Genomic DNA, 15,107 nt, shown 5'->3' on the forward strand with positions numbered 1-15,107 from the left:
ATCGCCTAAGTTTGATTTCAAAGTTTCGAAGATGTTTATTTCTAATGTGAAGTAGGTTATTGTTTTGCTGTTGGTGGCATGCTATATAGGAGCTCTGAATGATGCATTGTGGAAGTAGCTATTTTACCAGTTTTTTGCTATTTGCATATTTGATGATTCTTATGAAATTCTGTTTGTTTTAACGAATGATTGATGATTTGTCAAATTGGCTAATACTTGCTTAACATTTATCCCTTACCCCATGTTTCTCCTTTCAGTTTTTGTTCGTTTATTGTTCTTGCTGTTTTTTATTTTTTATTTTTTTTTGTTTACCCCAAACTTTGCTGTGCTCATTATGCTTGTCTTACTTCACACTGTTACCTTGTCTGAACCGAGTTTGTCACTTCATAACCAGTGTTGTTTCATCGTTGATAAAACCATGGTGATGGCTATAAATGGATAATGACCAATGATATGATGTTTAAATGTGGTCAGCAATGTGTTGTTCAGTTTGTGTTTGTCTCTGTCAGCTATTCATGTGCTCGACAGTTTTGCCAGATTTAAATTGTTCCTTGTGTGACATTGTTTCTGTAAAGATTTTAAAATTTATTTCATATTATGTTCTTTTGTACTTATATAAACAAACAGTGTCTCTGAGTGGCAGAGTTAAGTGAGGCTCTGTTGTAAATGGACTTTGATCTTGAATTGTGCTGGTATGGTAATACTCTCTCTGCCCGCCTAACTTTTCTTTCTTTGTCTACCCCCCGCATGCCATTTGTACAATTTTAGTAATCACAGATCATTTTTTTCCTTTCCGCTCTCCATATTCCTCTATGTTGATTTCTGTGTATTTATTCTGACCCCCTTTTCTTGGTATTGTTCAGATTTTTTGCTTGTGATTTTTTTTTGATGTTCGACCTTGTCCTTAATAGTACGAGCATTTTCAGCTGTTAAATGCACGTACACTGCTCCCTCCCGCTTGATTTTGCATACTGAAGACCGTCTTCAGTTTCGCTTGAATCCCAGAAGAGATGTGGACTTGCCACAGTAAGTAATGCTGTTTCCACTCCTCAAGTGAAGGTGCATATAGATGCATCTTTGAAACTTCAGAAAGGTGCTTTGGAAAAAAAAAAAAAAAAGATATCAACTCAAACACTGATTGTTTCAGAGAGAATATCAAAGCGAAAGTATTCTTTGGAACCATTTGCCAATAAGAAAACAAGGATGTGGTCTTAATTTAATACTCCATGGGGAAAATCTTTGGTAGCGCTAGGCTGTCTTCTATAGATGTGTCTAAATTCACCTTCACTTAAGCCATTACCTCTTTAGTCTTGAATTCATGAAAAAATTTAAAAATAGCTTCAACAAAATCCTAATCATCTTCCATATGTGTGTTTTTTCTTGGAAGATATTTCTATGGAACGGTTACTTTGGATTTCTAAGTTTAGTTCTTGTTCAGATTTTTTTCTTCTGACTACTTGTGTAACATTTTAAGAAAAGAATACTTGTGTTCATCAACAAAAGCAAAGATTTAATACAAATAACTTTTTATTTCTCTTTCGACTATTGTTCTAAAGTGTAATCATTTTCTATGATACGTTTTACTACACCACATTTTCCCAACCCGCATACTTACTTTTGGAGTGAAAGTTTATGAGGTGTACGAGGGTAGAGCACGCAAGAAGGGGGAAGGTCTTCTGAAACTCTGCAGGGGAAAGGATGGGAAACTTTGCAGTCATTTCCAAACTAAACACTGTAATCCTCACTTTATATTCACCATTTAAAATTGCTCCGCATATAAATGTGTACAGCTTTTTTTGTGGGTAAGCTTTTCTATCAGTAACACCTCTGACAGTATATGGGTCAAAATGTGTCAGACTTTTGCAGTTCACGTTCAGGTTTAGGGAAACTGCATTTGGCTTCAAGAGCATTTTGCAATCCCAAGGCTATGTGGTGGTAATGTTTCATTTTCTGTGGTGGACATAATGTATATCTCAACAGAATATTAAAGACAATTTAGATTTGGCTTTGAAACAAATTTAACCTGCACTACACCGAACACTAAACACATGGTCAACTTACATGACTGCTTGGAGCATGATAAAATGGACAGAGCTTACTTTATTTACATTTGCCTGAAAACAGGAAATGAATAAAAAATGTCCACTAACTACAAAGCAAAGCTGATGGATAACATTGAGGATATGTAAATATCTTCTGCATCTGACCACTAACAAGAACAGACCATATCACAAGAAAAAAAAAGAATGACTTTCATGTATGAGACTCACTTGAATTCTTTTCTGGGTTTTTGGTGCGTTTCTTTTCCCATGCATTTTGAACGGTACGGTGAAGGGATGTGTTTGTTTGAGTACTTTCGTTTCTTGCATTATTGTTGTCATTAGACACGGAGTATATTTACTAACTACGGTAGTGTTGCTGCCATGATGCTTTCTCTGTGTCATGGTCAAAATGTACAGCTTTTTTATAAGTCGGTCAAAACCGTAGCATTTGTATAAAAATTTAACAAATCTCTACGGTTTTTGTGTGTTGACACGCATACATCAGCATGATTTTTGTAGGTGTTAAACTTGGTTGGAAAGTTTGCATGGGAAATTGTTTCTTTGCTACATATTCCGTATATTGTTATATTATATATGAAGAATATATGATAACCACATTTTAACCAAGTCACGTAGCGTGACTATTCTCTTATTCTTTATGCCATACTGTGCATATTTTCTGGACAAGCATGAATTAAGGTCATATATAAGGCTATCCAGGAAATCATTCTTGCACGCCGTCAAATTTCATTTCCATCTGAACTTTTGTATCATGCTGAATCTGCTATTGCCACTGAGTCTCCTGACCATAACTTATAAAAAACACTTGTCACCCGAAGACCCACTGCATGATGGCTCATTACTGCCTAGCTAACCTTTCTACTACTAACCAATGTCTGCATGTTCCCCAATGGGCTCTAGGCTCCCTGTGGGTGATGTTTGGGGGCTGGGTGAGGGACTAATTTCCACTGACGCATCCATGTCAGCACAATGCAAGAACTGTGAGCCTATCAAAACGAAAAAAAGAAATTTGTCTAACAAAAATTTGTAAGGTGGTAAGTTTACCCAGGTTTTATTGATGTTTTCCGGGACATGTTTTCTGATTAGGCACTGGGAGCTTAGATTTAGACCGTGTGGTAGAGACGTGAAGTGTCAGAGATCTTTTCTTCTCTCAACTTGTTCCTTGAAAGTTTGTAACATGATGTGGCCTTTTGATTCTTCCAGATTTACGACCGCAAATTGCGCCAGTACCAGCAGAGTCTAGAGGACATTGATGCAGGTCTGGTTCAGAGCCTGTGTAACAGAACTCGTCTGGGAGGTGGAGCTGAACGTGTCAAAACTGAGCTAGATCACCTTAACAAACACTTCATGGACATGGTGGCCTGGACAAATGCTCGACTCAAAGACATCACTTCCATTCTATCAGAGGCCAATATAGATATCAAAGTTAGTAAAGCAGCACCAGGGGCTTGTTCAGTTTTAAAATTTAGCCGCAGAATCTTAGCTCACATGGAGGTAGTTGAAATTTGCTTGAAACTCAAGTAAAACTCTAGTATTGGTGGGTATGCGTTACACAAAAGACAAGTTTCAGTGATACTAATGTTCAACGATAGCGGGAAACAAACAAAAAAACACTGTGCTTACAATAGTGATTTTTGTTTCTTTAAAGATAGAAATTCTCTGAATATGTCTTGCTCTACATTGAAGAGCTTATCGCAGATAGTGAGCAATTGTAGTTCTTTCGTGTGTAATCATATTCTTTCATGTGTAATCATGTTCAAAACTGTTATAATAATATGACAAACCTGAGGGTGTTTTCAATTGACTTTTGTTTTGTTTTTCAGTTCCAAATGGTGATAGATGAACAGATACCCTTACTTCGTACATTCCGAGCAGAACTAGCAAAACGTTCCTCCATGCTGGCTGATGAAGATATGCAGGAATTCTTCCAGCATATGTCTGACTTTGAGGCCTTTGGCACTCTCCAGGCACCTCACGTGGGTGGTCGACCCAAGCCTTATATCAGTGAGGCACGCATCACAACAATACAACATGATCCACAGCAAGTTAGTCGCACTGTCAAAGTGACCAAGCGAGAACAGGAGAGCAGGCCGACAGAGTTGCCTCCTTCTAAGAAACCTGCCAGTCTGACCAGCATCACAGTGCAGAGTAAGCAGAAGAGCTCAGTCAAGCGAGTGCAGACTTTGGTGAGGGCAAAGCAGAACACTGTTTACCCCAAGGGTCAGATTCTGCATGTCTCTACCATCCTAAACACAAGATCTGGGACCAAGCTGACCTTAAGAGAGGCCGTAGAACAAGAAGTTTTTGACCTGAAGTCAGGCCAGTTTGTCGACTTAAAATCCAGGACGAAAATGAGCATTTTAGAAGCTTCAAGAAAAGGCTATGTGAGCCCTTCGTTGGTCGAACAACTTACTAGACCATCAGGAATCAGGGATCCGAAGACAATGAGAGACTGCAGTCTTCTTGAGGCTATGCAGAAGAATCTATACAATCCAATAGACAATGTTGTGAAGGAGCCTACAACTGGTCAGTTTGTTAACATAGACGAAGCCATGACTCGTAAACTGATCTCCAAACACTTGGGTGCCAATTTGTTGGAGAAGGAGGTGACCATTTCCACGGTGACCCAGTCTCAGGCTGTGTTTGGTGATGTGGATTTCTCTGCTGCCGAAACTGCTCTGTGTTTGTCTGATGCAGTGAAGAAAGGTCTCTATCACAGTGCAACTGGAAGTATTGTAGACCCAGTATCTCATGATTCCATGTCTCTGTTGGAGGCCATTGAGAAGGGTTACATAAAAACAACTCTTAAAGAGGTGGTGGACCCAACGTCCAAAAGGAAGGTAACAGTGACGGAAGCAGTCAGCAAAGGACTATTGGACCTTCAAACAGGTACTTTCATGAACAAGAGTACTGGGAGAAAAATGTTGCTTCACAAAGCTTTGGAAGATGGTCATTTAGTGCGACCCCTGACACTAACTGAGATACTGGATTCGGGTGCAATGAACGATAGCGGCACCATTTTAGACGTAACTTCAGGAAGAAGTATGAGCTTGCTTGAAGCCATTCGTGAAGGTATTTTGGACACAGAAACAAAATGCATCATAGACCAAGACTCAAATGACCTGATATCGCTTGATCATGCACGAAAGACAGGACTGATTGATGCCACTGGGCAGTTTGTGACTAAAAGTGGTAGGTCCATGTCAATTTTGAATGCTCTGGAAGGTGGTGACCTTAAACTGGTTAGAGAGGATGTTGTTTTTGCCAGACGTGGCATCAAGGACACAAAGACAGGTGATCAGATCAGTGTAATGGAAGCGATTAACAAAGGAATCATTCTAGAGTCAGGCCAATATATTGACAAAAGAACTGGTAGAAAACTGTCTTTAAGAGAGGCATCTAAGTATGGATACATAGAGAGTGACCTGGTTGATTTGCTGCTAAGGGATACTTCAGGATTGCAAGATTCTGCTGGGAGAAAGCGATCCTTGCTGAGTGCCATCTTACTAAAACAGATCGATGCAGAGAAAGGGGAAATAACTGATGGGAAATCTGGGAGAAAAATGACCATACAGCAAGCAGCTGCTGAAAGTATCATTCCAGCGGAGGAAGCTCATTCCATCCTCAGCATCATCAGTGCTGTAGTCACCTCCACCACTGTTACAACAAGAGTGGAAAGTTCAATCTTAACCTCTTCTGTAACAGCAATCACTGTGTCAGATGCCATCAGCAGGGGTTATCTCATAGAGAGCACTGGCATATTCACCAACCCTAACTCAGGAGAGACCATGACAGTTGATGAAGCCATTAGAAGGGGATTCCTAAGACTGACATCAGAATGGCCTGCACAATCTTTGGACACACCAGATTCACCAGGACTTCAAGCAGCTGCAGAACTCTGGATGAAAGGTGTTACAGAGAAACATCAGAGAAAGACTTCAACAGGGGCAACAGTTGAATCCAGCTATCTTACCAAGTCCGGTGGAAATAGTTTTACCTTGACACAGACGACCCTCTCCCAGCCGGGTGTTCAGACTGTGATATCTGAACAGAGACACATGACAATTAAATCTGTCAAAGATCCAAGAACTTTGAAATCGATTCCCGTCAGTGAAGCTGTAGAGAAAGCTTATTTAGACTTGGGCAAAGGAATATTCCACAGCCCCGTGAGTGGTGAAAGTATGTCCATAAATTCAGCCATTGAAAAGGGTTGGATTATTGCAGAGCATTCCAGGAACGCAGATGTAAAGAGTGGAACATCTCCGATTAAAGAAACTAGAGCCTTCACCATTGTTGCAGCCATTCATCCAAGAACTAAGCAAAGGGTTGGTGTTAGTGATGCTGTGAGGCAAGGCATTATAGATCAAGTCAATGGACAGTATGTTGGGTTGGACAGGCGCATTCCTATTAGTGAAGCGATAAAGCAAGGTTTGGTGATTGCAGAAGATGTCACCACTGCTCAAGGTGATGCAGGCTTTGGAGACAGTAATGTGAGAGAAACCAGAACGTATAACCTGAAAACAGTGCTTCATCCTGTAACAGGCATGAGAATGAACGTTCCTGATGCCATTTCTGCAGGCATCCTTGACGAGAGTAAGGGCTTATACATAAATCCTGTCACTGGAGACACCATGTTGATCACAGATGCTATTGACCAAGGCCTGATTGATGGAGAATTGTTATCTGTGACGCAGTCTGCTGATGACAGCAGCAGAGTCATCACCACCAAGAACATTACTCTGTCAGTCACCTCGGTTATAGACCCTAGAACTGGAAAGACTATAAGTGTAACTGAAGCCATGGAGGCTGGTATAATTGACCAACTGCGAGGACTGTACACAAACATTGTTACTGGACAAACTATGTCCATCAATGAGGCCATAGAACGTCGACTGGTCTTCACAGAAACTACAGAAGATGGAGATGGTGATAGATCCTCAGTGTCAAGCATTCACATCACAGATGAAATGGAGCAGACTGAGGCCACTCTTGTGGAAGAGGTGATGTCTGAAACCATGACCTTCAGTGTAAACAGTGTCATTGACCCAGCAACAATGCAACTGGTCTCCTATGATGAAGCCGTTGAGAGACGAATTCTTGACCTCAAGAAAGGACTATACATCAACCAAATGACAGGTGAAAGCATGCCCATAAACATTGCTTTGAACAAGGGCTTAATTCATGGTGAAATGACATCCAAAACTAGGGAGGAAGAAATCATGAGAAGTGAATTTGTTGCTGGATCCCCTGCAGCTATTCTTCAGAATGTGACCTCTGTTAAGGACACGCTTACTGGCAAGGAGATGTCTGTTCAGGAAGCTATAAAAGAAGGCATTATTGACATGGACAAAGGCAAATACTATGACAAAAGAGCAAGAGTCTCTGTTACATTTGATGATGCAATTGATCGCAATTATTTTACCTTGTCTAAAATGACAGATGAAGCCACAATAGCAGAGCAGGCATTGAGAGCCCAGCAGCCAATTGTTAAAAAGACCATTGACTCTGTTGTTTCTTCTTCAGTTGATATGAGGGCAGAAAAGCCCACAGAAGGCAGACCAAGCCCAGCTCGTTCTATTAGCTTTCAATCCCCAGCTGTTGAAACTCTGAACTACAACACCAGTGTTGAATCTTCCACCCAGCAAACTCAGGAAATGAGTAACTTAACCAGACCCATTCCACAACAGGCTGCCCTTCGCCAAATTACAATGGAGTCAACTCGAAACTTTGCAACGGTACCAGGATCTTCTGATGTATTTACCTCAGTAACTGATGATGAACCCAATCAGATCACAGCGAATGAAGTCTTCACTCGTCAAGCACCACCAATGTCCTTTGAGTCAGCTGTGAGACTTGGTCTGTTTGATCTCAAATCTGGAACATTCAGACACCCTGTTACACGAGAAGTTATCACTCTCAGCGCTGCTATTGCTCAGGGTTTAATTGATCCAAATTTACCTGCTTTACGCAACATGACTAATGGCAGATCTTTAAATCTCACCCAAGCGGTGTCAAATGGCATGATAAACCTGAACACCGGCATCGTTGATACTGATACAATTCAAGCTAGGGGAATTCACCTTGAACCAGTTTTTCGTACAGAGGGCACTGTTCATTCGACCAATCTTCAGGATGCTTTGGAGTCGGGCCTCGTTGACCCCAGCACAGGACTATTCACAGATCCTCAGTCAGGCAGTACAGTGACAATATCTGAGGCAATTAACCAAGGTCTCATATGTGGCAAATCCACTACCATCGAAGACAGAAGATCTGGGAGTAAATACACACTTGGAGCTGCTGTTAAACTTGGTGTCATTGATGGTGTGGCTGGTTGTATTGTTGATTCACAATCTGGCAAGAAGCAATCCCTCCAAGACTGTCTGGACTGTGGTATTATAACATCCACATATGATGCTGCATCTGGAAGACTCTTTGATCCCTCTACAAAAGAGGACATTCCTTTAGAGAGAGCCATTAGAGAAGGCCGAATTGCGAGTGATGATGCCAAAATTTGGGACACACAGGCTGATGAAATGATTTCCCTTGATACTGCTGTGAGACGAGGTATTGTTAACAGAACCACTGGTGAAGTGACGGACAAAAAGGCTGGACGTAAACTATTGGCTAAAGATGCAGCAAAAGTGGGATTACTGGCAATTGTTGGAGCCCCTGTTATGGCAGGCAAGGCCATTTATGACAGCATTACCGGAAGCAGATTGAAGGAAGAAGTGAACTGGGCTACTGTGAAACAAGAAAGTGAAGTTATCCGGGCACCAACACAACCATCATCATCAAGAGAATCTGTCATAACTTCTCAGACGAGAGAGACACGGGTAAATGGCTTCAGTGGGCCAGGTGATGAGGTGGTCTTCAGTGGCCCAGGTGATGAAAAGCCACCATCGAAGCCCCTGACAACAATTATCTATGCTAAACCAGGAGATGACATTAGAGTTTCACAGCCTTCAAGTGTTCTTGTTGCAGAAGAGGAAACTGTCATAACCAAGCCAGAGCCACGCATTAGCGTAGAAACAATAAGGGTAAGTGGAGATAGATTTCCTGGTGATGGCCACCCAAGGGAAGCACTGCACTCTTTTCTCTCACAGACCACCACTCACCGCACAGATCCCTTGCACCATCTCTCTACCCCTAGAAAACCCCAGGTGTCGGAAGTTGTAAAGAATGTTGTCATTGACTTTTCCACTGGTTATGTTACTGATCTGAAAACCGGACAGCAGATGACTGTTGTTGATGCTGTAAGGCGTGGTTTGATTGATTTGCAGACGGCTGAGCTCATTTCGCATCGCCTAGATGCAGATGCAGGGAAACCAATCACTTTATCTTCTTTAAACAAGAACATCAGTATTGACTGGAAGAAAGGAGAAGTAGTTGATCTTGACTCAGGAACCAGAATGACAGTTGTGCAAGCAGTACAAAAGGGCATATTGGATTCCGAGACTGTAGAAAAGTTGGCGAGGCAGTACCGACCAGATTCTGCCCCTTCTGAGGTCACTTTGAACTGGACAACTGGAGATATATTAGACACCAAAACAGGGAAAAAGCTAACCGCAACAGAGGCATTTTACCGAGGCATGGTGGATTTAAAAGTTGCTCAGACATTTGCAGCTATACGGGGTGAAACTCTGGCAGATGACATCATAAAGAAGACACTTGAGAGCAAAACAGATTTTACAGTGGTGAAGAAGGAAACGACTACACCTGGTTACACCGTCCGACGAACAGATGGACTTGATGATGTCACAAGATCTGGTACTGGTTCTTACTTGGCGGAGACAGTCACAACTACACACACAACAAAGAGCGGACCACAGAGAACGCCTACTCTGAACTCTGCCATTGTTGAGGGTGTTATCACCCTGCAGAACGGTCGTCTAACCCACACACCAACAGGAAGCGTCATCTCTCTGAGGGAAGCGATCAGCAGAGGAATCATTGAACCTGATCGGTCCAGAATCATTGACCCCAAAACAGGTAGACTGATGTCAATAACTAAAGCCATGGACAAGAAAATCTTAGATCCAATATCAGGTGAGCTTGTTCATCTGGGAACTGGCGAAAAAATTCCTCTTAGTGAAGCACTGATAGAAGGCTTGATTCCTAATGTGTTCTCTGATGAAGAAGATATCTTGCAGAGTGATTTAGTGAGAGAACATGAAGTAAGACAGAGAATGGATCGGTTGAGGAGAAGACTGTCACCAGAATTCAAGAGGAAAAATATCTCTGCACGATCACCAGAAGAGTTTGAAAGAAATGTGAGAGAACTGTCCTACAAAGAGGCCCTAGATAGAGATCTGATCAATGAATCCAGCTCAACGTTCATTCATCCCGTAACTAATGAGGTCATGTCTGTACGAGCAGCTGTTAAATTTGGTCACATAACTCAAACAGATGTACCAGTGTCTGCTATTTCTGTGCGTACATCAAGGGAGAATTTATTTGACCATGCATCAACAGATCTAAGCCCGAGAAGTTCAGCAGACCGATCTGTGTCTGACAGATCACCATTGTCGTCATCCACACCGTACAGTGACTCCAAGTATGTCTCTCAACAAACCACCGAAATCATTACTGAATCTCAGCAGTCCACAGTGCAGCGGCGACGAGGAGTAAAGGGAGACACTAGTGCAAAGAGGCTCTCCTTCAGAGAAGCAATAGATCAAGGTCTTCTAGATCTCAAGGTCAATCAGTACACCGATCCCACAAGTGGCTCCAGGGTGGCAATTTTAGATGCCATCAGAGATCAACTTCTTGATCCCACAGCAGAGTATGCCCCACAAGAAGGTAAAAAACTAACCCTGCTAGCAGCCATTGATGCAGGTATATTTGATGAGGAAACTGGTCAGTTTACAGACCCCTCAACAGGGAGGAGAATGTCATTACCTGAGGCTATTCGTGAGGGGTTTATAGATGGAGCGACTTCAATGTATGATGTGACAGCCAGCCGGATGTTCACTCTTCAGCAAGGTATCCAAGAAAGAAAAATAGACCCTTCCAGCGGGAGGATTTTTGACCCTAACACAAACCGCTCACTTAAATTGAAAGATGCAGCAAAGATGGGACTTTTGGCTGTTGTGGGAGCACCTGTATTTGCAGGAATGGCTCTAAAGGAAAAACTTCAAAAGGCAATGTCTGTGAGGGCGACAAATGTAAAGCTTGTTGAACCAGACATCTTGGAGATCACTGAAACAGAAGAGATGGCTTCTGAAGGCACGCCTATACAGAAAGTGATGACAGTCAGCGAGGCAATATCAAGCGGCTACCTCAATGCCTCCACTGGAATATTTACTGATCCCACAACAGGCCGGACACACTCACTGAAAAATGCTTTTCAAGAAGGACTCTTACACCCACAGTCTATGAAGGTAACAGATCCACATTCAGGTCAAGTTTACAGCATCGGGGAAGCTGTTGGCATAGGTGTTCTTGACAGTACAGGACATCTAACCGATCTCAGAACAGCTGTACCTTTAAAATTTGAACAGTTAATTAGTGATGGCATTGTTACCGAAGCTGGTCTCGACAAAGGTTCAAACGAAAAGGTTGTGAAGAAAACAGTACAAAAAATAACAGTTGATGCTGTTACAGAACCTAACACTAACCGACGTCTAGATTTGGACAGTGCCATTAGAAAAGGAGTTGTAAACATTTCTGATGGAACATATTGTGACCCCAAAACAGGAGAGACGGTCTCAGTTATTGAAGCCTATACTCTCGGACTGATCGAAGGGAAAGTGGTGGACAGTTTTGCATCAAAGCACATTGAAACTGTCAAAGGACTTAAAGCTGAATTGACTGTGGCTGACAAAAGGAGCATCAAGGTATTACATGTTGTTGATCCAGTAAGTGGTGCTAGGCTGTCTCTAGAAGAAGCTGTCCGTCAAGGAATTATACTTGAAGATCGAGATCTGTTTGTGAATCCACAAACGGGGGAGTTCATGCCAATTCAACGAGCCATAGAAAGAGGCTGGGTAGTTGCTGTTGAGGTTGATAATCAGCAGCAATCAAACCAGTCATACCACAAAGCCAGCGAAGACCTAGTAAGCCACACCAGAACACTTAGTATCCAGTTTGTAAAAGACCCAAGCACTGGAAAAGACATCCCTTTGTTTGAGGCAGCAGAACGGGGCATTTTAGACATTCAGCGAGGCATTGTCAGAAACTTGCGCACAGGTGAAGAAATTCCGTTGAGTGAAGCTGTCAAAGGAGGACTTGTTCATGGCACATCTGCAAAGCCAATTGAACCGGTGAGAATTGTCCATGCAAGGCAGAAACAAGCTTTCATTCTGCAGTCTGCCTATGATCCATCTACCAGAGAGTTTATCCACATAGATGAAGCCATGGCACGAGGGATTATTGATGAAGCATCTGGGCGTTACACCATGCGTGATGGAAATACCATTAGCATAAGCCAGGCATTAAAAGATGGACTTGTAAAAGCAGTTCAAGGCAGTGTTGATGAGGCTGAGCATGAAACCACAGTTATTCATGAAAAGAAAACCTTCTGCATCGAATCTGTGCAAGATCCTGTGACAGGAAATAAATTGCCGGTATCGGAGGCCATTGACATGGGATTACTAAACCTACAGGAGGGCATTTACATAGACAAGTCATCAGACAGACCAATACCAATCCCTGATGCAATAGAACAAGGCTTCATTACAGCTGACAAACCACAGTCGGACATTAGATTGAGGGTGGGTGGAAGCAGCAGTTCATTGGACCAAGGTTCTCGAACATTTAACATAAAGTTCGTGAAAGACCCAAGAACTGGAGAATTGGTGTCCGTTTCATCTGCTATCCAGAGAAACCTCTTGGATCAGGGACTATGCAGTTTCACTCATCCACTTTCCAGAGAAGTCTTGACAATCCCTCAGGCTGTCCAACAGGGATTTGTTATTGTTGAACAAACTCGAATGGCTGGTCCAGTTGTCACTGAAGTTATGCATGAAACAATGTCTATCAAGTCCATCATTGACAATAGGAGTGGAGAAGAGATGTCTATAGGAGAAGCTGCAAGACGTGGACTGTTTGACGTGACATCTGGGAAAGTTATTGATCCCAGAACAGGCAACAAATTGGCCCTTCAAGAAGCTGTCGACCAAGGCCTTGCTACGGCGAAAGTAGCTCCAACAACACTAAGTGCTTTTGACTCTACTGTGGTTATTGACGGCATAAAAGTGGAAGGTGTACGGGATCCAATGACCGGCAGAGAACTCCCTGTACAGGAGGCAGTAAGGAAAGGCATATTAGATGTTAATACTGGGATGTACAGTGATGCTCACAGTGGCATGTCATTCAGTCTAACTGATGCCTTGAAGCAAAACCTCATCATTGGATTTAGGGCAGCAGCAGAGGATACATCCGTTGTTAAATCAAAAGATGTCAGTGTACGGACTGTCCTAGACACAAAATCCAATGTGGAACTTGGCCTGCATGAAGCCATCTCACGTGGAATTCTGTCAAGTGACAAGAAAACATTTCTGGATACTGCCACAGGAAGACAAATGCCAACAGAAGAGGCAATGAAGGAAGGCCTTGTGGCTGGGTCTGTTGAAACCGTTACCAAAACTCAAACAAAGCGACATGTTCAGACACCTGGTGGAACAGTGACAATTTCCAATGTTGTGGACACAAAACAAGGGACACTGATTGGGGTAGATGATGCCATGAGGATGGGCATCATTGATGCAGCAGGCCAATTCCATGACACCAGAACAGGAAAAGCAATGGACCTTGCCGAGGCTGTGAGAAGACAGCTTGTTGTGACAGATAACAAACCAACCAGACCGTCCGATGATATGCTGTCTTCTCTGCCACTAGGTTTCCTGCAGGCTCTCCAACAAGGTCACATCGACCCTTCCTCAGGAATTTTCTCTCATCCTCACATGCCAGGGAGTAAGACAGTTGACCAAATGATAATAGATGGCATTCTGACAGGTGATGATGGCCAGCCATTTTCATCATCTCCACATCTCAGACCAAATAACAGAAGTATGAGCTTTGCAGATGCCTTCACAAGCGGTATGATTAATCCAAGAACTGGCAAATTTTGGGACTCCATGTCAGGAAGCTGGCTGACAGTTAGTCAGGCTATGCACGAAGGGAGCTTATCACCATTTGCATATCCAAGGGAACGCATACCTGAGTCTGTAATTATGGTGAAGGGAGAGGCCCAATCTCCAGTCACTATGAATGGAGAAGGTGTATCATTCCAAGAGGCCTTGAAAAGGGATTTGATTGACCTGGCGACCAAAGAATTCAAGGACACTAAAAATGGACAAAACATTCCTTTTGATGAAGCTGTTAGTAAAGGGCTATTGATAGAAACACCACCAACTGAATCTGTGTCATTGGCAGAGGCAGCTGTGAAAGAAATGTTCGATTCCAGTGGACAGTTTGTACACCCACAGTCTGGGACAACCATGTCAGTGGATGAAGCTGTTATTTGCGGCTTCATTACTGTGACGCCTGAGAAAAAAGACTCGAAACAACATGAGACAAAACCAGATGCTCTATCATTCCAGGAGGCCATTCGAAAAGGACACCTTGATCTTGGTTCTGGACAGTTCATAATGCCAGGTGAGGAGTCATCACCATTATCTGTGGAAGAAGCTGTTAGCCAGGGTCTACTTCAACCCAAACTCACTGAAACTGAGACAGAGGAACCTATTACCTCGTCAAAAGACAAGAAGAAAAAGACTGATCATATTGTTACGGTTCAGGAAGGCTCTCCACTGAAGCCAAAAGATGACATGGTGGTGAAGAATGGTCAAGTGGTTTCTAAAACTTCCACAGAGGTACGTGTAACTGCAAGCTCTGCCACTTATGTAACTAAGCCAGGTTTTACTATTGATTCCACTGGCAAAGTTGTTAACTCAGCAACAGGTCAGCAAATGTCTGTCGAGGAAGCACTTGCTAAAGGTGTCCTGGAGACGGAAGCTGAAGATGTTAGTGGCACTGTGCAGGTAGTTGGGAAGGCTATCCCACCTGAACTGGATGAGCAGGACATTACCTTTAAGGTAAGTG

General features: G+C 42.7%; 1 protein-coding gene across 13 annotated transcripts in view; it reads left to right on the forward strand.

Moving 5' to 3' along the window:
- Positions 1–15,107, forward strand: part of LOC135471433 (microtubule-actin cross-linking factor 1, isoforms 1/2/3/4/5-like) — a 164,846-nt gene that overhangs the window by 93,326 nt on the left and 56,413 nt on the right. For 12 of the 13 annotated variants that reach the window (XR_010444439.1, XM_064750671.1, XM_064750672.1 and 9 more), the window contains 2 exons: positions 3,267–3,488; positions 3,887–15,100. Coding sequence is in view for 12 of the 13 variants with exons in the window: in XM_064750671.1 (XP_064606741.1) it covers positions 3,267–3,488; positions 3,887–15,100 (11,436 nt within the window). In the remaining variant the exon portion in view is untranslated. The remainder of the gene's footprint in view (positions 1–3,266; positions 3,489–3,886; positions 15,101–15,107) is intronic. The other variant, XM_064750678.1, reaches the window with a different exon arrangement.

The sequence above is a fragment of the Liolophura sinensis genome, chromosome 7 (assembly GCF_032854445.1).
Source record: "Liolophura sinensis isolate JHLJ2023 chromosome 7, CUHK_Ljap_v2, whole genome shotgun sequence".
NCBI classification, from domain to species: domain Eukaryota; kingdom Metazoa; phylum Mollusca; class Polyplacophora; order Chitonida; family Chitonidae; genus Liolophura; species Liolophura sinensis.